At 43.5% G+C, this 22,933-nt stretch overlaps 1 protein-coding gene across 1 annotated transcript in view; it reads right to left on the reverse strand.

Annotated features, from left to right (window-relative positions):
- The window catches only part of LOXL4 (lysyl oxidase like 4), a 216,526-nt gene that overhangs the window by 178,071 nt on the left and 15,522 nt on the right, over positions 1-22,933 (reverse strand). The window contains exon 3 of the mRNA XM_069239653.1: positions 17,347-17,525. Within this exon, the coding sequence (XP_069095754.1) occupies positions 17,347-17,525 (179 nt within the window). The remainder of the gene's footprint in view (positions 1-17,346; positions 17,526-22,933) is intronic.

The raw sequence follows: 22,933 nt of genomic DNA on the forward strand, positions 1-22,933 counted from the left end.
CTCATAATACTCACTCCCCCTGTCCAGTCCATAATAATCCCACCTCTGCCCCAGATCTTCCTGTGAATTTTTGGGTTGTGCAAATGGAGTTTTCCTGTTGGGTGCACTAGTCTACCCTGCCCTCTTATTCGGCCAATGCAGGTAGGTGTGCTGAGTTCCACTTCCGGGCTATGTCTCATTTGGCAACAGGCAGTGTCCCACGCTAATCACTCACTCCATTATGATGCTGCCGAGGTCATCAAGCAGCACCAGTAGGGTATCCGAGGGGTAAGCTCCAATGCCCTGTCCTGCACCAATGAGAGCTTGTTCTCTTTTTTCTGTCAGTAACATGCCAGCACAGGACAGGACCAGATCACAGGAAATAAGTTAGCCTCCTGAGTTGTGCAGCAAAAGCAAATAGACTGGGGGATCCTGAACCCACAAGAGGGTGCAGATAGTGGAATTCAGGCTGTGGAACCATTTCTTACGGAGTGGGAGTGAGAAGTTATGAAAGACATAGATAAAAGGAGGTAACACCATCATTTTGAAGAGGGCCACTCACCCCATAACATGAAGGGGCGGCTTCTCCATTTCTACAGGTTCTGTTTTAGGTTAGTGAGGGAGGAGGGAACCTAATAGTTCATGTCAATTCCAGGAGCATGACTACCTAAGTAGTGGAATGATAGACAATGCGTTAGGATGGTGATGTTCCACAATCAGTTCGTCAGATCACCTTTGAAGGGTACTAGCAGGGACTTTGCCACAAAGCCAGAGGCCTCTTCATAAAGCTGAATTATTTCAAGGCATTTGGGGCCAGAGGGCTGTGGATTATCTTGGAAGAGTAGTATATCATCCACATAGAGTGCAATGCACTCCTCTGGCTCAGAGTCCCATGCCCAGCCCTGTATCCAGGCATGGCAGCATATAATGCGTGCCAGGAGCTCTATGTTAAGAGTGAACAGGAGAGGGGAGAGAGGGCAGCCCTGCTGGGTGCCTCAGCAGATTGAGTAGGGGGCAGACAGCGACTCGGGGAGGAATGTTGTTATAACAATATGGAGAAACAAAATATCGCTAGGTAAACAAACAAAGGGAAGTAAGGATTTAGTATTCTTCCTCTTTTTTGTTGTTTTTATTCATTTTTCCCATGAAGGAGATAAGTGCAGATACATACAATAGAGGAATATCTAAACTAATAGGCATAGTTAATATCATATATTGAGTCAACAGTAGCGACAAAGGAGTATAACTTAGTCTATGTGCGCCTTCTGCCTTGTGAGAGTTAAGCAAGCTCAACAACAAAGATATAAACAGAAATTCTAAAAGAGATAAATCACTTCTTAATTGGTGAGCTGATGTAGATGCATCCCAATCATGTCCGCAACATTGTACATGTGGGTCAGCTAGGTGTTATTTTCTCTACCATGAGCGCGAGTTAAGGAGAGGGATGGTGCAGATGAGATGTACAGGTAAGAGGGGCCGGACAACATGTCCCTGGTGTGGGTCTTACAGAGTGGTGAATTAAGAATAGGATACTTGTCATAGGGCCCTAAGCAGAGTAATGTGTAACACCTCAGGTAGTTGGTGAGGGTTGTGTGGTGTCGGTACGAGACTCGTGAGGCTGGGAGGCAGTGAACAGTAGATAGGAACGCAGCTGGTGCTAGGTATCTCTGGCCCTGTATGTCAGGGTGGTGGGGATGCATATATTTCGCTAATAATGTCACAGTATGCCATGCTGGTGATCCAAGTGGCCGTGGAAGGAGGGGGACGTCCAATGGTGGTGAATCGCCTGGTGCTATAGCCTATCAGTGCAGGTAGTGGGTCTACATCGAGCTCGATTTCAAGCTGTTGGGATAACTTTAGGAAGATTTCACCCCAATAGCGCTAAACAGCCCTGCAGGACAAGCCATATGGATGAAATCCACCTCAGGAGTATGACATTTAGGACAATTTGTGGTGCACACTCTATCGCATTTATGTTGATCAACAGGGGAAATGTAGGCACGCCGTAAAAATAAAAATTGAAGAAGTTTATGATTTAAGAGACACCAATATGGTTTGGGTACAACATGCTGCCTGCCCGTATCTTATCTGTGATAGGCCTCCCTAGGTCAGGTTCCCAATATGATCTGAGTTTGTCATCATGGGTTGGTAGCAGTGCTATACTGGTTCGGTATATCTTGGATATCAGTCGTATACCGTCCTCGTCAGAGATAATTAGTGTCAGGGGGTGATTTGTCCCGGACGATCAAGTATGTAGATATGACAGACTTTATTGCATTATGAATGCGGTGGAGAATGAAATGGTCCATATGTATGGCATCATTGAAATGTATGTCTCTGGAGTGTGTTAGTGCATGGCCGCATGGAAAAAGGTCATCAAACGTGTGAAGACCATATTGTGATAGGGTGTGCTTCACTACAGTCTCAAAAGTAATAGCTAGTAATGGGTTGTCGCCCAACCTCAAGGCCGGTGAATAAAGGAGGGTTTCACCCAGGAGACGCTAGAGTTTACTCCATGCCCAGGAGGTGGTAGACAATGTTTGAAAATCCTTAGGGTCAAGGGGAATCCCTTTTGGCAGGATAGAGGAGAGGGGAGAAGGGCAGCAAGGTCCAGGTCGGGCTTGGCATACAGAAGCATAGCATATGTATGACACTAATGATGAGTGTATTGGCAGTGGGCAGCTAGGTGGTAAAGTTGAAGATGAGGGATCCCAAATCTGCCTTTTCATAGGGGAGCACCAAAGAGTCCCAGCTTGTAAGTGGTCTCCGGCTGGCTGAAATAGGTTTAAGTAGTAGATCACGGTAAGGAAGAAAGAACAAGTTGTTGAGAGGTATGGGGATGTTGAGGAATAGGTAAAGGAAACGCGGAAGAAACATCATTTTAATAATTGCAATCGTATTGATCTATCAGTCTGTGTCAACAACGTATCTACAGCAAGATTGTAATTGAGCTGTAGCACTTGGTCTTTGTCTGTATGTATTATGATAACTGGATATTTAACTGAGTCATCGCACCAGATCAGTGGGGGTTCACATAGAGCTTGCCCTGTAATGGGGGTAATGGGGACTAGCTCACATTTGGACCAGTTGATGCAAAGGCCAGATAGTGTCCCAAAACGTGTCATCCCGTGTAGTACAGGGGTAAGGTTTTCCTCGAGTTTCCAGATGAATAGTAGGGTGTCGTCTGCGTAAAGTGAAATGAGTAATGGGCTAGATTTTAATTGTGGACCGCGATGCAGGTGGTGTAGAGTGAGATGCAGACTAAAGGATCTAGTGCTATGATAAAAAGCAGTGGTGATGAGGGCAACCCTGGCGGGCACCTCTTGTCATAAGAAATAGGACAGTGATAGAACCATTAACTCTAATGTGTGCCGTAGGTTGTGTATATAGAAGTTTTACCAGAGAGATAAAGCCATGGGGCACTCCCAGCTTGCAAATCACAGCATGAAGGAAACACCACTACAAGAACTCAAATGCCTTTTCGGCATCCAGCAAAGCTATAGCTGTGGATACATCCAGGCAGATCCTATTTAATACTGAGAAGACAGCCCTCTGGTTTAGAGATGTTGAGCGGTGGGGGACAAATCTCAATTGTGTCAGGGATATTATTTGGTCCAATAACAAAGAAAGCCAAGATGACAGGAAATTTGCTAGTATTTTATTATCAAGTTTTAGTAATGACAAGGGTCTGTAAGAACCACAGTACAAGGGGTGTTTGCCAGGTTTGAGCAGAAGTGTTATTACTGCTTCGCGCATGTATGGGGTAGAGCTCCATTTTAGAGCGATTCCTCATAAACCACAAGTAGTCGGTGCCAATATGTGTTAAAAGTGTTTGTAGAACTCACCAGTATAGCCATTGAGACTGGTGGCTTTATATCCATTGAGTGGACCTATGGCCTGAACGATCTTCACATGAGTTAGGTGTACTAAGGATTTGTTGTTGTGAATTAGAGAGCCAGACCTTCGCCACCTCTTGTAAGTATTCTGACTGGGCCGCAGTATCCCAAGTGAGTCAGTGGGTATATAATCGAGTGGAGTAGTGGAGTAGAGTGTCTAGTACTTCCCTATTAGAGGTGACACGCGTGTCACCATCAGTGCGGAGTTCTGTAATAAAGAAGTGCCTTTGGGGGGTGTAGTAATCAAGCCAGGGCATTCAGCTCTGCCATATCTACACTCTCTAGGGTGTTTGCCCAGATAAAGTACTTCTTTCTCAGCCAAGTCTCGATATTCTGTCAGAGTCCAGAGTGCCGGGTGGATCAGGACCTAAGGGTGTAACAGTGTTCAAATCTGCCAGTTGTTCTTAAAGGTGTCTGAGACTCCTGCTGATGCCCCTGAGGAACCCTGAATGTTCCGATATTAAATGTTCCTGATATAAGCTTTAAATGCCTCCCAGAGGGTATCGTGAATGTCTACTGTACCTTTGTTAAGCCGATAATATCCTAATATGGCTGTGGCAATTCAGAACAAAGCAATTCATCCTGCAGCACTAGTGTAGGGAACCACCACTGTCTCTCCTGGCCTCCCCCAATGGGAATGCTTAGGGCAATCAGGATAGGAGAGAGGGCAGACAGTGTGCGGGAAAGATGGTACGTAGAGGTCAACCAAGGGCAAAGTGCAATGGTGAGTAGGCAATAATCAATGCACAACTATAAATTGTGCAGAGCTGGGTAGTGAGTAAAGCACAAGCTTTAGGTGTGCTTAAGGTGCCAGGCGTCGCGTGATAGGTGTGTATTGCAGATGCCATTGAGGATGGTGTGTGAGTTTAGTTTTGTGACTGGAGTCAATGCAGCGGTCTCGGTTTTGGGGTACATTAGTAAATTGAAATCCCCAGCTACTATAAGGTGATCAAAGTCTAGGTGCCCAATTTGGGTGGCTAGGGATAAGATAAAAGTTTTGGAAGTCTATGTTTGGAGCATAGATGATGGCCAAGAGTATTGAATTACCCACCAGAACACCAGTCACCAACACATACAGATCATCAGCGTCTGCGACAGTGTTAATGTGTTTAAACAGAATGTTTTTATGAATACGTATACATACCTCTCTGGAGTAGGAGCTGTAATTAGCAAAGAATCAGTGCTATCCTCATGCATAAGTGAAGTTGTGGTTTCTCCCAGGGGGTAGATGCATTTCCTGGAGAAATGCTATATATGCACAATGCTGAGAAATATATTGCCAGACCTGTTTGCCTTTACGACGATCATTGAGGCCCCTACTGTTTCAGGATATAAGCAAAAGGGAGAGGTCTTTTCTTTTAGGAGCTTATGTATGGACCATCTAGTGTGATGGATGATATGAGAAAATATGGATAAGGAGCGACTATAAATAATACAATAGCATTTCAAAAAGCACCAATCAGAAATATTATAACTTTCAATAACAACATCAATCCTGACATAGGAAAACCCAGTACCATCCAGTATAGTAAGTCCTAGTAAACAATAAAACAACATAGTAGACGTGTGTGTGTGTCTACCACTTGAGGGTGACAACACCATGGCAGACACCCAATTTGCGGGGAGCAAGTGGTGGAGTGGCCGGCAGGATCCAAGAATCTCCATTACAGATTAAACTACAAAAATAGATCATGAAAACAGATACAAAGCAAGGGCTCAAGGTAGCATATTTGGGTGACATGAGATCAGGAAGGCCATTGCCATCATCCAGTAAGGAAAAGATCAGCACTTTCACTAGAATGTATGCCCAGCGACGATCTATCAAGGTGGTGCTGCGAGAGGTGGAACGCTCATTAGAGTGTCGTTTACAGAACTCTTGTGCCTCCGCCACACTGTCAAATATTTGTCATTTTCCATTAACATCAGTTCAGAGACACGTTGGGTATAGCAGAACCCCAGCTTCTGGAGTGTGGGTTTGACATCAGTGAACTTACGACCTGCCTCCTGGATCAGTGCTGTCAAGTCCAGGTACAGGGTGATGGAGGAGCCCTACCACTGCAAGGGACCAAGTTCTCTAACTAGATGTAGAGCTGTGTCCTGATCCTGAAAGTTTACTAGGTGAGCAATTAGAGGTCTTGGAGGACATCCAGGATTTGGGCATGGGCCCAAAGAACGGTGTGCCCTTTATACCACAAAGGCTTGGGCAAAATTGTGTGCACCAAACAGATAAGTCAGGAGTTTTTCCACCAAAAGATCTAGTCATACCGTGTTGGTAGATTTCGATATCCCCAGTATGTGTAGGTTATTTCACCTGCCTCTTGCCTTCAAATCTTCATTTTTCATAGCCATGGTTTTTAATAGCTTCTCCATATATCCCAGCTGTTTCATGGACTGTGCAGCACCATCCTCCTGGTCAGAGACACTCCCATCTGTGCCATCCAGACGGTTTTTGTGCGGGTCATTTGGCCAGGGTATCAAAGCGGTCATAAACGGTCCTGCGTCCCGCCCGGAGCTCTGCCATAATTGTGCTAGTTAGTGAGTTTGGGTCAGTATTGCAGGCTCCTTGGTCTTCCATCATCTGTGGAGACTGCACAGCCCTGTGTTTAGTATTTTCTGTTTCTTGAAGTTGAGTTTGGTCAGTGTAGCAGGCTCCTTGGTCTTCCACCAACTGTGGAGACTGGGTGGCACCTGTATTTAGTATTTTCTGTTTCTTGAAGTTGAGGCACCCTTGTTTGGGATCTTTATACACCATAGCCTGCCAAGAAATGAGGGATAGTGTGGGCTGATTGGTCCCAGGACCAGAGTGTAGTTAGGCAGGAGAGAAACCACCCAGAGCTATTGTTTCCACTAAGAATCGTGACTCAGCCGAGTCCCAAACAAAAAAGGAAAAATAAAGAAAAGGCACCAGGGAATGAATACCCTGACCCCCTAGCCCTGTTGCTGGGGTGCCCCTCGGACCCAAACTGCAGAGGATCCGCAGAACCACCTAAAAGTAAAAAAAAAAAGAAAAACAAGCACTAGTTCCTGTGCTTGTGTTTTTCATTAGCCCCCAGGTGGGCCAGGTCCTGGAGGCATATGTAGTAAATATATTTTGGGAAGGGAGCGCATGCAGCTCCCCTCACTAGGGGCACTGTCTGCCCTGGGGACTGCCACCTTCCTGGGGCTTCATTGAACTAAAAAAAAGAGGGCCCCCCCTCCGTAGGCCTTTAAATGCCCTGGAGGCCGCCACCTCCCCAGGGCACAAAGGTTGTCAAAAGAGCAGGGGAGCAAATGGTCCCCTTCCCTGGCCATTTACAGCCATGGGAAACACCACCTCCTTGAGCCACAAATGGCCCTGGGGACTGCCACCCTGAGGGCCGGCTTCCTATCTCCCAAGGGGTCCACCCTCGGGATATAGCAGTTTGCTTTTGCTTTGTAGAAGCATTGACAGCAAACCGTAAATTCGCTTCCAGTGGGCTGAAGCAGGAAAGCTGACAGGAAAACTATGAGGATTGCTCCCGTACCCAGGTAGCAGCATTTTTAGCTTCTCCTTGTGTGCGGGAGCAATGCCGACTCCCACAGGAGGCAGGGAGCCAACAGGGACCTTGGGGGTCCTGAGGCTCTCCTAAAAGTCAGTAGTGGGACCTTCTTTGTCATTTGCTGTTGAGACAAGAGATTGTCGTTCTTGCTTTTAACCACTACAAGTATGTAAAATTACCTAGAATCCCCGTCTATTTCGCCGTTCACATATGCGCTAGCAAAATGCAAAGTCTTCCTGCCTTTTTCGGGGATGATGGACAGATAACTAAAAAGCCCCTGGAGAGGGTTTCTCAGCAGATTTTAAAGATGTACTCTTGATGCAAAAGAATATAAGCACAACTCCAAGAAACAAACAAGCATTTACTACATAAAATTAAGAGAAAGTACCCTTGTTTGGTGGAGATTGAACTCTTTGTAGCCTTCTTCACACCAGGATTCGTATTATTGAAGATTTCTGTAGGTAGCTACTTGAGGAACTATCACATTACCAAAATTACAGGCACTATACATTTACCCAATGAGGTAGCGCTTACTAGTAAGGCAGTAGGAAAGTACTACAGGTGGGTGAACATTTTGTGCGAAAGTCTGGATCCTCCTTTAAATAAATAAGCAGGAACTATTTACAAATATAAACAAAACAGGTGCCGCAGTTGAAGCTTTGCTTCCATAAAGTAAAAATGATCCTAAGTTCTTGCTCTTGGCAAAGGTCAACCCCTGCCACGCATGGCCAAAGAGCATGCGTGGTGTAGAGTTGGATGCCTATGGGGTTGGCCGCAGGGCCTAGCAGCAGGTCAGGACCTGCGGTCAACTGCCACCATGCATATCTCAAGGGTGTGCGCAGCACGGTGCTGGATGCATGTGGAGGGTTGGCTGCAGTCCTTGTGGCCAACCCCGGCCCTGCACAGCTGCAGGATATATATGGGGCTGAATGCATGTAGGGGTGTTGGTTGCAAGGACTGGCTGCAGGCCCGGCCCTGCGGCCAACCCCCCGCTGTATAAAACAACATAGACATTCACTGAACAAATCAAAGTTTACAGACTGTATAGTTAGGAATTAGCAATACAAATACCTTAGAAATTCACTGAAAAAAACAAAGGTTATATAGTTATAGTTAGGCTCTGTATCTACACACACAAAACAATAGAAATTGAACTGTTAGAGTTATTTCAAGTAACTATAACTTGTGCCCTATGGTAACTATAAATCTCTTCCTACAAACGTCAGTGCCTGAGAACCTGGCAGCTTTGCCAGCAACTACATAAATAACAGCTGAGTTATATTACTTAATAGTCTCAATGTTTTGATAAACTAAGATACAGGGAGTGCAGAATTATTAGGCAAATGAGTATTTTGACCACATCATCCTCTTTATGCATGTTGTCTTACTCCAAGCTGTATAGGCTCGAAAGCCTACTACCAATTAAGCATATTAGGTGATGTGCATCTCTGTAATGAGAAGGGGTGTGGTCTAATGACATCAACACCCTATATCAGGTGTGCATAATTATTAGGCAACTTCCTTTCCTTTGGCAAAATGGGTCAAAAGAAGGACTTGACAGGCTCAGAAAAGTCAAAAATAGTGAGATATCTTGCAGAGGGATGCAGCACTCTTAAAATTGCAAAGCTTCTGAAGCGTGATCATCGAACAATCAAGCGTTTCATTCAAAATAGTCAACAGGGTCGCAAGAAGCGTGTGGAAAAACCAAGGCGCAAAATAACTGCCCATGAACTGAGAAAAGTCAAGCGTGCAGCTGCCACGATGCCACTTGCCACCAGTTTGGCCATATTTCAGAGCTGCAACATCACTGGAGTGCCCAAAAGCACAAGGTGTGCAATACTCAGAGACATGGCCAAGGTAAGAAAGGCTGAAAGACCACCACCACTGAACAAGACACACAAGCTGAAACGTCAAGACTGGGCCAAGAAATATCTCAAGACTGATTTTTCTAAGGTTTTATGGACTGATGAAATGAGAGTGAGTCTTGATGGGCCAGATGGATGGGCCCGTGGCTGGATTGGTAAAGGGCAGAGAGCTCCAGTCCGACTCAGACGCCAGCAAGGTGGAGGTGGAGTACTGGTTTGGGCTTGTATCATCAAAGATGAGCTTGTGGGGCCTTTTCGGGTTGAGGATGGAGTCAAGCTCAACTCCCAGTCCTACTGCCAGTTCCTGGAAGACACCTTCTTCAAGCAGTGGTACAGGAAGAAGTCTGCATCCTTCAAGAAAAACATGGTTTTCATGCAGGACAATGCTCCATCACACGCGTCCAAGTACTCCACAGCGTGGCTGGCAAGAAAGGGTATAAAAGAAGGAAATCTAATGACATGGCCTCCTTGTTCACCTGATCTGAACCCCATTGAGAACCTGTGGTCCATCATCAAATGTGAGATTTACAAGGAGGGAAAACAGTACACCTCTCTGAACAGTGTCTGGGAGGCTGTGGTTGCTGCTGCACGCAATGTTGATGGTGAACAGATCAAAACACTGACAGAATCCATGGATGGCAGGCTTTTGAGTGTCCTTGCAAAGAAAGGTGGCTATATTGGTCACTGAATTGTTTTTGTTTTGTTTTTGAATGTCAGAAATGTATATTTGTGAATGTTGAGATGTTATATTGGTTTCACTGGTAATAATAAATAATTGAAATGGGTATATATTTTTTTTTGTTAAGTTGCCTAATAATTATGCACAGTGATAGTCACCTGCACACACAGATATCCCCCTAACATAGCTAAAACTAAAAACAAACTAAAAACTACTTCCAAAAATATTCAGCTTTGATATTAATGAGTTTTTTGGGTTCATTGAGAACATGGTTGTTGTTCAATAATAAAATTAATCCTCAAAAATACAACTTGCCTAATAATTCTGCACTCCCTGTATAATGTGCTCCTTTAATTTTTTATGCTTTCATACTGTGCTTTTATGCTCCTCTTCAACTTGATCAATTGTTCAAAGCTTTGGCATCTTTGGAGACATGGGATGTGCTACTAGAACTTCTAACACAAAAATGCTGTACAATAAACGGTGTCAAATGGCAGCGTTTTACCTGTTAATTTAAGCTGGAGAACCAATTTAGGTCTGGGATTAGATAGCATAGCTATTTTACAGACCTATTACTAACTATATACATAGAGTGGGCTTTGGGTCTATTGTTTCAATTACTGGTTTTCATTCAACAACCTCTTTCAGCCATTGGATGGAGATTTTTTAAATCATATGTTAGCCCAGCCCAGTGAAATATTCATCTCTCACCTAATGCTTTTGGCTGTTTGGTGTACCCTTCCACCTCCACTCCAGAGCTTGCATCAAACAACATGGCAACTATTTTCCCGCTACAACCACTCGGCATGCTCCTGCTGGCTTCTTTTTGAGTGCCTCGTCCTAGCACATTCAGCCCCCACCTATTGACTTTGCCAATGCGTTCTTGCTGGAGGATGTTTGATGCTTTGAACCCCACAAAAGCCATCACCACTTCTGGACAGCAAAAATGTAATACTCCTCATCCTAGCCGTTTCCATAAGTGTGTACACACATTCCCTTTCCGCCTTCCATGTATTTTTGGAGTTGTTTTTCTTCGAGATTTTTCTGGTTTGTTTTTTTCGTCAGTCTTCCCATAAATAGATGTTTTCCGCAGGTTGGTGAGCGAGAGAAGATGCAGAAAGGTACAATTATAAACCACCGAGGGAAGGGCAGACGAGGGAGCTGGGGGGGAGGAAGGAGGAGGTTCAAAAGTGAAGGGAGCAGTGAGTTTGTTGACTTTGTTTGCAGATGACTTAGCTTTCTGCTTTTCCAGACCCTTCACCACTTCACTTCATTCTAATAATTATTTTACCAAAAGAAAAAGTGCTCGATAGCGTTTAACACATTTCTGAAAGGTATATTTTCACTGAGGAGCAGCTTTCTGCTGCCTTCACCTTCTGAACAGACTCTCCCAAGAAGAGGTAGTGTCTGTTTACTTGCGGCATTTGGTGCGAGCGAGTGACTTAATGAAGAGCAGGTGAAAGGGAGAGTTTGCTCTACGAGTGGCTACTTTCTGGGGTTATTTTATCGCAAAAATAGGTATATTAACTAATTAATGTATTTAATAATTTATTGTTTCCCGAGAAGAATGTTGCGCTATGAACAAAAGCAGCAAAAGCAGCAAGAGATAGTGTCGCAAAAAGACAGCCAGTTAAAAAAAAAAAAAAAAAAAACAAGCACTGGCAACGCCAAATGGTCTGGAGTTGGATGCCAGTCTTCTAGAAGTTCTTAATTAGTTTTGCCATGATTTTCACAGAACTTGTTGGGAATATGCCGGCCCCTCATCAATCTAAAAATAAAAATAATTTGATATAGGCAAAAAAGTTGTTTTAGTTAAAAACACACACACACACACACACAAACAACCACCCACATTCACACACATTACCATAGTAATCCCGGGCACTGAAGGGAACTACTTTGTGGGTGTATGTGTTCCTTGTAAAAGGACAGAACTATCACTTGTAGTGAGGTCAGCCAATATCTGAAGTTGGCTTGTACATTGCCCCTTAATGCATGCTTCAGTGGGTAGAAGAAGAAAGGGAATGACACCAAGCACAGACTAATGGATAATGTCTGGCTGAAACCCTATAAATATCTATGTTATACACAACTCTAGTAAAATGAAAAGGTGTTGGCTAATACAGACCTATAAAAGTCAACAGTCTGGCAGTGTTTGCACGCCTTTTGCCTTTAGGAAAGAAAAGAAAGAATAAAACAAAAAGAAGGAATGATATAGGGAAACAATAACAAACAAAGGAAAGAAAATGGTAGAGGGCAGGATAGAGAGATTAAAAGTGAGGAAAAGAAAAAAGGAAGGAAAGAGAATGAAATAAAGAGAAAAAGCATAGAAGGAAAGTAAAGAAGGAGAGAGATGGTAAGCATGAACAAAAAAAGGCAAGAATGAAAAAGGCAAGAAAGATAGAAGACAAAAAATGAAAGAAAGGAAATAAACAGAATAAAAGAAAGAATGACAGAAAAGGAAAAATAAAGAAAAAGAGAAGAAGTTGGGAAGTAAAAATGAACAAAAAAATACATGAATGAAAAAGAGAAGGAAAGAAAAATTAAGAAAGACAAACAATGAATGAAACAGAGAAGGAAAGAAAGAAAGAAAGAAAAGGGCAGAGAAATAAGAAAACAGAAGGGAAGAAAGAATGAGGGAAAGCAAGAATGAAGAAAGCAAGAGAAAGGAAGAAGAAAAGAAAAAAGATTGAGGAAGAGAATGAAAGAATGATAGAATGAAAAAGAAAGAAGAGAATGAATGGAAATAGAAGAAAGGCAAGAATCAAAGAAAGAATGACAGAAAGAGAAGAAGTAAAGAGAAGTAAAAAGGAAGAAAGTAAAAGGCAACAAGAATGAAAGAGAGGGAAGGAAAGAAAGGAGGAATAGAAAAACGTAAAAAGAGGATAACTTAATACAGAACAGTTTCAAAAACACACAATCTGGAATGCTGTGGAATAGCAGTATTTCTGACAAGCAAAACACTCCAAAAGGGGGTTATAACATGATTGGCAGGAGATGTGATAAAGACAGAATGTGCATCAGAAGCGTACTGCTATCACATCAGGCCCTAAACACAAAGGAAACAGTAAAGTAATTATGAAGTAAAAATAAAAGCTCTGGCACTGAACGGAATTAGCTTGTGTGCAGATGTGCTCCTTGTTCGAGAGCAAATTGCAGTCAAAGTGAAGTTAAATCACCAGACCTAAAAATGTGTTTAAAGGGCCCATTTTAACTGGCTAAGATGGGGAAGAAATTGCAGCTCAACAGGAAGAGCATTCCGAAGCTGGAGACCGGGAGACTCTGCCTCCCCCATCAAATGGCAGTATATCGACAGGTTCTGAAGAATCATAAGGGTGTTAGCTTCTGTACTTCAAGGCAATCAGGTAATTTCAAAACAGTGATCAGACCTCTTGTTAGCAGCAGCACTTTATGTAGCATTACTACTCAATGGCACTTTACCTTGAATTGGGTTCTGGCTATGTCAGTCTATATGAGGACATATGTAGCAACAATTAATATAAAGTGCAAAATCAGGGAGGGAAATATTTTGCACAAAAAAGTTCATTGAGGTCTGCGGGCAGACAAAAACAATGATCAGCAGAGCTTGTGATATCAAAATTGCAAATAATACAGCTGGCAATTCTGTGAGGATATAATGTTGATGAACCATTCTGCAGCACACATAAAAAGAGCAAAGTGCCATTGAAGATTGTTTTTGTGCAGGAAGGTGCCCCTTCCTGCACAAAAACAATCTCCCCCGCAGCACAGCCATCCTTGCACCATGGCGCAAGGGTGGCTGCATTGGCACGCAGCAGCAAATTTAGCGCCGGCGCAGGGAGCAACACAGGGGTGCGCCGTATTCAATTAAAGAAGGCACATCCCTGTGTTTTGAAAATGACGGAGCACGGCACTGCCAAATGTGGTGCAGCGTCGTACTCCATCATTTTCTTTTAAATTTGTAACTATATTTTGGACCAAACACACCACAAGACACATTGTATATTGTCCTGAACACAAAAACAAACTTGTATGCCTTTCACCCTTGAGGAGAGCCGCACAGGCGTAGGACGGTTTCCTGGTATACGTAGTTTGAAGGGAAGTCATTCATTGAGATTCACTCAAGGGATTTCTGGTTTTCAGTTTGACTGGTGTGCAGTGCACCACAAAAGCTAGAGTCTGGCTACATTGTACTGAACAGCAAATGGGAGAGGTTTGAAGAGTGAACCATCACAAGCGTGAAACTTCCTGACAGTGGGGGTCTTTGTGAATCACCTTTTTGTAATAAATATGTTGTTAACTTAATTTAATTTGCCTTTTCACAGTCACATTGATGCATGTTGTTGGTTAGTCTGCCTCCACACAGTGCTGTTGGAACAGTTTCTTCAGCGTGAGCATTTCTGGCCATTGTCATCACAACGATAGTTGTACGTCCTGTGAAAACAAGCCCTTCGGGAGAGGCCAGAAGATGACTGCACTACTTCAAGTTGTTTAAACGTCTGAACAGAAATTGGAAAATAAGGCTGGAAAAGTATTTTCTTTTTATTGTAACAGAATCAAGAGTCTTGCAGGCATTCTTGCCTTGCATTTCAATGAGCAGAGCAGCCTGAGAAGATTTATGGCCCAAATGAATGAGATAAGCAATGCTCTGTGTGCGATATCATGAGTGCTGGCAGGGAGGGGCCCTGGAGGAAAAGACTTGAGATGCGATGCAAGGCTAAGTATGTTTCACATCATTGCTTCTAGGTTTAGCTACATTCTACCAAAAATGGCATATTGTGGCTTTCGTGAGCAGTGAGCTAAAGGACCAGGTGTTTCTTTTGTAATAAAAGCTTATTTAAGGACCCAAAGGTATGTGAGGACAGCACTGGAATAAAGTCAAAACAAATGTCAGTGACATGGGAGGAGATGGGAGAAATGGAATGCCGCAATAAAGAGCAGGCAGCTACCAGCTTAAAACACCCACAGTGAAAGAAATAGTCCACCACAGCAACATATAAAGAAACCAAAGTGGAATAATACAGTGGTTGGTCATTGCTCTGAAACAGAAAAAGGAGGGAGGTAAAGGCAGAACTGACCACTAGCAAGCAAGAATTTTTAAAGGACTCTGCAACCAACAAATGGAAATGCTTTAAGCCATAAGTATACTAAAAGTGTACACAAGGTCAAACGCTTACGCTCGACCTTAAAATGATATCAAACTGATCAATATGCATGTATTTTAATACTGGAAATGCAGAAATTCTTCTGACAAATTTTACAGTTAAACCAACATTTTCCTTAGTTATCATTCTAGTATGCCAAACCCCTTGTAGTGACTCTTCTTGTATGCCTGTATTTACAGTATTAGCTTTGGATGCATCCAGTACACTCACAAACTGTCTTGTGTTAGGTGATTTTAATTTTCATATTGATGGCACAGTTGAGCATGCATTTCTACTCTCTCTTGATCACATGAATGGTTGTAATAGCACTTGGATAATCAACTTCCTCATCCACCTTACTGGTCACAATTTAGACTCGGTTTGGCCATCTGCCAACATTATGATTTCTGATGAAGCTATTGCCCTGATCTGATCGGACCATTATCTTTAACGCCTAGTTCTTAACAACCTACCTAATGTCAAATGTAATGTAAACCTACAAAAATAGTTTAGACAATGGGAGAAAATAGACTGAAAGATTTCTAACTGGCTCTTTTGTTGATTCCCAGTGATTTTGGATCCAGAAATACAGTACTCACATTCTGCTAACTGGGCTGAACCATTTTAGATGAGATTGCCACTGTAAGCATTAGGCAAATTGAGAAACATTTCAAGGAGGGACCTTGGTTTTATGAAGCATTAAAATCCTTTAAACTCTCAGCCAGATATGAAGAATAAAAATCAAGATTCCATTATGATCGCCAATCAAAATCAATCTACAAGACCAAGTTATTAGCTTACAAAAAGGCCATCCACGCCACAAGAAAACAATATTACGTCACAAGGATTAATAAAGCCATCAGTAAAGAAGAGTTAGTAAGGAACTATCTTCTCCTTTCTCTTCTTTTCCCCCTGAACATGTCTTAGAACTATTTGTGATGAATCAACATTCATTTTTACCCAAAGATTTACTAATATTCACAATGCTATTTCTTAACAAGCCATTTCTAGAATTTTCTCAGAGTGTAAATTACCTGTCCAGCCGCCTGTTCATACTGGGACTGATAAACCTCTCTAAGGGACAGTTCTCTTCTTCATCAGATGATTTTGTTTTAATCATTAACAAATGTAAGTTTGGATCTCCTTTAGATATGAGCCCAGTGCATCTGTGACAAACAAAAGTGATCTTTGCATCAAGAAGCTGTTGCATGACATAATCTCACTACCTTTAAATGCTGGAGCGGTCCCTAGTCTGCTTAAATGAGGCTTTGTTAGACCATTATTAAAACACCCAACTGGATTATATGGATCTCTAAAATTATCATCCTATCACTCTTCTGTCAGCGGTGGCTAAAATGATAGAAACCATTCTTGCTTCTTAAATGTGCAGTTTGGTTTAATCCTCTGCAATTTTAGAGGATCCCCAGGTAGGTTTCCATCCCAACAGAAGCACACACCCTGCACTAACAGCTGTTCACGATGATCTACTGAAGCCTGTTAAAGAGCTACTCCACCTGTGTCCTGATTTTACTGTACTTGACGGCAGTCTTCTATACAGTCAATCATGCAATGCTCTTAGCTAGGGTAGCCGAACAAGGCATCAGCCATACTGCTTGAGATCTCATAAACAGTAACTTGTATGAATGGTTGCCACTTGCATTAGCCTTCCACCACCAAGGTCCTACCTTCCAGCCATCAATTTCAGGATGGTGGTGAGTTGTTATCCCCACCTCTAGAACTGCCAAATACGTGGCATCTAAGAATTGGATTGTAATATGCTCTGACCATTTTTTATATGACCTTGTGCGGAGAAGTCTGGTGGTGTGGTGACATGGTATCAAGTGTTAGCCCTGAGTCACATCCTCGGGGCCTGGTAGAAGTATGCAAGGGAAATGTTCCACCGGAAGGCCCTGTTGAAAGCACAGTGCTTTTTACCACCCACCATTCTCCCCCTATAATTCAACAACTCCTCCCAATAAGGGCAGCTAGACCCATCAAATGCTGCAGGAGAATGATGGGTGGTGAGTGTGATTAAGCCTGGTTGAAGAAGGCCTGAGTATACAATATCACAACACTTAACACTCTGACTTCAACTAGATTGAGTCCCAGGTCTTCATCAGGGCTTATGTGATCTTCTGTTGCACTCTCACCCTGCAAAGTGCTCTGAAGTGGTCTTTAGTTGTTTGACTCGCTTTCACAGAACAATACAAATTACACAATTAAATACAATATTTTCTCTGATTTTTTTTTTAAGCAATGCTGGTTACTCATGGCACAATATCTTACTTTCACTTTGAGGGTCAATGACTGTCTCTCCTGTTCAAACTTCGGTGAACGCTTCTCTGAGCAGAGCACGCCTGCATCTTCTGAGTGCTTACAGTCACTCACTCCCCAACCATTTGAGTCACATTGCGCCAGGGTGGTTTCTGTGCCAGCACAGCGAACATTATCCATCCAAATGGGACCTGCAGACAACAACCAAAGAATCACTATTATGTCTTTGTCTTCCAAATAACAAAGTAAATTCACTGATCTCATGTTACTAACCTTGTTCTACTTTCTCGTCACTGTCCTTACTCCATGCTTGACATTAAGTCAGATGTTCTTATGTACAATGGTTAATAAGGAAATGTTCTCCACTGAACCTCTCCTGCCATGGATAATTCTCTCTTCTTTGCCTACCTTTTCATTTTATTTGTGTCACTCCCACCCAAACAAACAGCCTTTAGCTCCTAACATCCTGTTTTTCTTTCTGCAGCTGATGGGGTGGCATCATTATGAGTTCACAGCCTTTCACTTTGAGCTTTCACGGATACAAGGTTTTTTGTTAAAGTTTAGGCAGTGCTTCCGGTTTTGTTGTATGAGATGAAGATGCAAATATTCCCTGAACAACTGGGTTTTCAAAGACCCTCCCTTTTTCAAGGCTTAATCCAATCAACTTTCAAGTCTGTGAAATGCATTTACATTTTTATTTTATGATAGCTGGAGAAATCCCATCTTCACCAGTCCCAAGAAATGTTATCATTGGTGCGAGGTACAATACTGATTTGGGAACCATATATTTCCACTAGGGGACAGAATGAACCTTCTGCGTATTTACAGCTCTTCTAAGCAAACTGGAGGTCTTTGGTAAAGATAAGCCCCAAGTGCAAGGGTTATGGCAGCAGCCACAGAAGGAGTTTCATGGGCCTGCCTCCAACCTGCAAACCTTGGTGAGCTAGCTTCTAAAAATCCGGAGAGTTCTGCCAACACAGGGGGGGAAACACTGGTTCCAATCTTATCAGGTCTGCCGGCAACTATGTTGTGATGACTTCTTATCTTGTGCTAGAGGTTCCTATGCATTCTATGTAACCATGTGTTGACAACACTTTCCAGCTATTGGGATGGAGTGCAACACTGGGGAAACTGTCAGTCCAGGCTTATTGGACTTTGAATGGAGCAGGCCAGTGGTTGTCCTCAAGATTTCAAGAGAGTCTTAATACCATCTGTATATCAGGTAGCTTATATTATCCATGCCATTCTTCTGGCATTCTGCATCAAAAACAGAAGGACAGGGCCCTTGGGGTGGGCAAACTATATTTTCCACAGCCAAGGGTCTCTCGTTCACCTTCGCACATGACTTCTGAGGAAGATTGAGGAAGAACCTGTGACCTAAATCCAAGTTCCTGTATTTATGTCTCTATTTTCAGTCACCAGACCTTCCATTGTCAGTCATCCACAATGCTTACCTGATGGCATGGAAAAGAACAGGGTACAATTGCATAGCTACTGCTGGAACAGTTCGCAGATTGCACACTTTGCCAAGTACTGTCCAATGATGGGGTTACATTGCTGCGATTGTGAGCCTTTTCAATGCTTTGGATTCCTAAAGACAATATTTAAGGGTTTTTAGTTTCTACCTGCAGGCCCAGTGGGTAAAGTGTATATCTTTAGGAGTCAACATCCCACCTTTTCAGACCCTTTCAGAACTGTAAGCTTGTTTAAAACTCTCTGTGACCTTCATGAGACTTCCCCACTAGTAGATGAGTGGTAAGGGGTGCCATTTTATTCTCTGGAGTCAACATCTGTATCCTGGTACTGGCTAACATGTGTTTTCCAATTACTAGTACCATTGGTAGACAGTTGCATGATTTAGTGCTATGATAATTTAAGGTCCTCACATCAGTGTGTTGTCACACAGGGAAGTCGTGCGCCCAAGGTCAAAATGTAAACAAATAGTTTCCTCCCAATTCCACCTGGAAACTTTCAGCTCACATTTCCTGTGAGTACTACACACATTATGAAAAAGAGTGGTAGGCAGGCTAAATGTGTGGCCAGCACTAATTATCTACGTGGAGTGAACTAGGCGCTTTCATATGTTTCATTTGTTACCAGTAGATCATCGGGCAAGGACGAAAAGTCATCTACACATCTTCTGGTCCTTCTACTAATCCTATGAGTCGTCATGGGTGAAAGTTTCATTAGGTGTATAAGGCATGTCCACTTGAGCAATGACTGCATCCTGAGTGGAGTCACTAGGAGGCCTATCAAAAAAGAATCTTGGATTACACATATACGCCCATGAAGTGCTATATAAAGTGTTTCGAGTTCTTTGCAGTAGAAGGGGCATGGTGGAGCGTGGGGGGGTAAATAAAAATGAAATAAAAAATACAAAAAATAACACTTACCTCCATCGCCTCACTGCTCTGCTTCAACCGCTCCTCTGCTTGCTGCAGGCAGAGGATCCCAGCCTGCCCTGCGGCCAATCCTGACAGCAGCATCAGGATTGGCTGCGAGCACCCAGGCAGGGCGTTCCTAGGCAACCTGGGAACCTGTGCAAGCTCTCTCCGGCCCGGCAACACAGTTGCCGGGCTGGAGAGAGCCTACTGCACATGTGTGTTTGGCCGGCCTGAGACAGCCTGACAAACATACATGCAGACTGAAGGGGAGTGCTCAGTGCTTGAAACTCCAGTGGCCGCTCCCCTTTTATAAAAAAAACCCGATAATAAACACTGTTTATTATCTTTTTTTGGTAAAAGATTTGCAGCTGTCGCTGCTGGTGGGGTGGGGGGTGACGCTCCTCCACCCTAATAGAGGAGCCGCCCCTGGTTCTTTGAATGTGTAAAGACTGTACCTCATCTTGTGACCATGTATAGTAAATGGCACTGCATATTGGAGTCTTTCTTCTGGGAAGGCAAGAAGATAAACTTAAGCCGTGTGTCATCCTTACTGACCAAGTACTAGGACAAGGACGATGAAGATAGCTGTAACTGATTGGTTACTTATCTGCACTAGTTTCCTGCCATAGGAAACATTGTTCAATTCCTTGCTGTGTTTCGAACAGCTTGGTTTTTAGGAAGGCACCTAGTGATAATTTACCTGGTGGGGCGAAGCCAGAAGTAAAAAAAAAAGACAAAGGAATATGGTAAGTAATCTGGTCATATCTTCTGTGCATGACAATGGCCTTATCTGGAGAATGTTTAGGGCTAGAAACTGAATTACTCATGCATAAGAAAATGTTTGTTGTCATCAAGTCTGCAATCGCTACTGTTCACTGTTTCATATTTTTTATGATTCCTACCACTTAATATACCTTCACCTGATTTCACACACATACCTACTTCTCATTATCATATTGTGCACCTTATTGCGCCTTTCACCAAATTCTTAGAGTATCAACACTGGTTGATTTATGGAGTAACTTACTGTTGGACTTTTGCTTATGCAGGGTCATCCCCAGTCTTTTTGCCTCCTGCCTCCTATTTTTGTTTCTGACCTGTTGCTGTTGGCTTTTCAACTCTGAGCACTTTACCACTGCTAACCAGTGCTAAAGTGCATATGCTCTCCGTGTAAATTGTATGTAATTGGTTTATCCATGATTGGCATATTTGATTTACTAGTAAGTCCCTAGTAAGGTGCACTAGAGGTGCCAGGGCCTGTAAATCAAATGCTACTAGTGGGCCTGCAGCACTGGTTGTGCCACCCACATAAGTAGCTCTGTAATCATGTCACAGACCTGCCGCTGCAGTGTCTGTAAGTGTATTTTTACACTGTAAATTCGACTTGGCAAGTGTACACACTTGCCAGGCCTAAACCTTCCCTTTTCTTACATGTAAGGCACCCCTAAGGTAGGCCCTAGGTAGCCCCAAGGGCAGGGTGCAGTGTATGGATAAGGTAGGACATATAGTAATGTGGTTTATATGTCCTGACAGTGAAATACTGCCTATTTCGTTTTTCACTGTTGCAAGGCCTGTCTCTCTCATAGGATAATATGGGGGCTACCTTTAAATATGATTAAAGTGTAGATTCCCCTAGAGAGTAGATGGACATGTGGAGTTTGGGGTCCCTGAACTCACAATTAAAAAATAAAATACATCTTTTAGTAAAGTTGATTTTAAGACTGTGCGTTTGAAAATGCCACTTTTAGAAAGTGAGCATTTTCTTGCTTAAACCATTCTGTGACTCTGCCTTGTTTGTGGATTCCCTGACTGGGTCAGTTTGACAGTTGGGATGTTTTTCACCTCGCACTAGACAGTGACACAAAGGGGGCTGGGGTGTAACCTGCATTTCCTGATTAGCCATCTCTGCGAGGAGGGAGGGGTGGAGTGGTCACTCTCATCTGAAAGGACTGTGCCTGCCTCTGACAATGGCGGCTCCAACCCCCTGCTGTGTGTCTGATGCCTTGCCTGGGCAAGGCAGGATTTCACAAGTAGGTGTGAGTCCCCTTTGAAGAAAGGTGACTTCAAAGACTAAAATGGGTATAAGAAGGGCACCCAAATCTACAGACTGGAGAAACACTTCTGGAACCAAGAGGAACCTCTGCCTGGAGAAGAGCTGATAGCTGAGGAAGAAGTGCTGCCCTGCCTGTGACTGTGCTTTGTGGAGCTTTCCTGCAGTGCTGCTTCTGCCAGAGTAAGAGGGCAAAGACTGGACTGTGTGTGCCTTCCATCTTGTGAAGAAATCTCCAAGGGCTTGATTTAGAGCTTGCCTCCTGTTGTTTGAAGTCTCAGGCACAGCAAAGACTTCTCTCTGCCAGCACCTGGAGTCTCTGGAGAGACTCCTGCTCTGACAAGTGGTGCCCTGTCCAGTCCCTGGGCCCTTGAAAGGAAAGCTGGTGAAAATCCAAGGAAATCGACTTTGGACGACTCCGGACCGACGCCGCTGCTGAATCCGGTAACGCCGCCTGCACCTGACGCCGTGACCTTCGCTGGAACGCGACACTCTTCGCAGGCCCGTCGCCGCAGCCGCCCCGCTGAAGTCTGCGACTCCGTGGAAGTCGCCGCACCACGTCGTGACCGACGCCGCTTGAAGTGCACGGATTCAACGTTTCGCACAGACGCCGCGATTCCTGACTTCGCGCCTCGGCTTGTTTTCACTCTTCACCAAAGGTACTGTACTTGGGGATCTACACGACTACGTGTCCGGCGCCGCTGGTGTCGGTTTGTTGGGAACGACTCCGTCACGACGCCGTGTTAACATCTCATTGAAGCATTTTTGTTTCTAAGCGCTATTTTTGAGTTTAATCTTTAAAAATTCATAACTTGACTTGTGTATGTTGGATTTTTGTCGTTTTGGTCTTGTTTTGTTTAGATAAATATTTCCTATTTTTCTAAACCGGTGTTGTCATTTTGTAGTATTTTCATTAAGTTACTATGTGTGTTGGTACAAATACTTTACACCTAGCGCTCTGAAGTTAAGCCTACTGCTCTGCCAAGCTACCAAGGGGGTAAGCAGGGGTTAGCTGAGGGTGATTCTCTTTAACCTGACTAGAGTGAGGGTCCTTGCTTGAACAGGGGGTAACCTGACTGTCAACCAAAGACCCCATTTCTAACACTTACCATCATGGGCACCCCAGACATGTCACCAATTAATCTCATCGTTAGACCTGCATTAG

The sequence above is a fragment of the Pleurodeles waltl genome, chromosome 6 (assembly GCF_031143425.1).
Source record: "Pleurodeles waltl isolate 20211129_DDA chromosome 6, aPleWal1.hap1.20221129, whole genome shotgun sequence".
In the NCBI taxonomy this organism is placed as follows: domain Eukaryota; kingdom Metazoa; phylum Chordata; class Amphibia; order Caudata; family Salamandridae; genus Pleurodeles; species Pleurodeles waltl.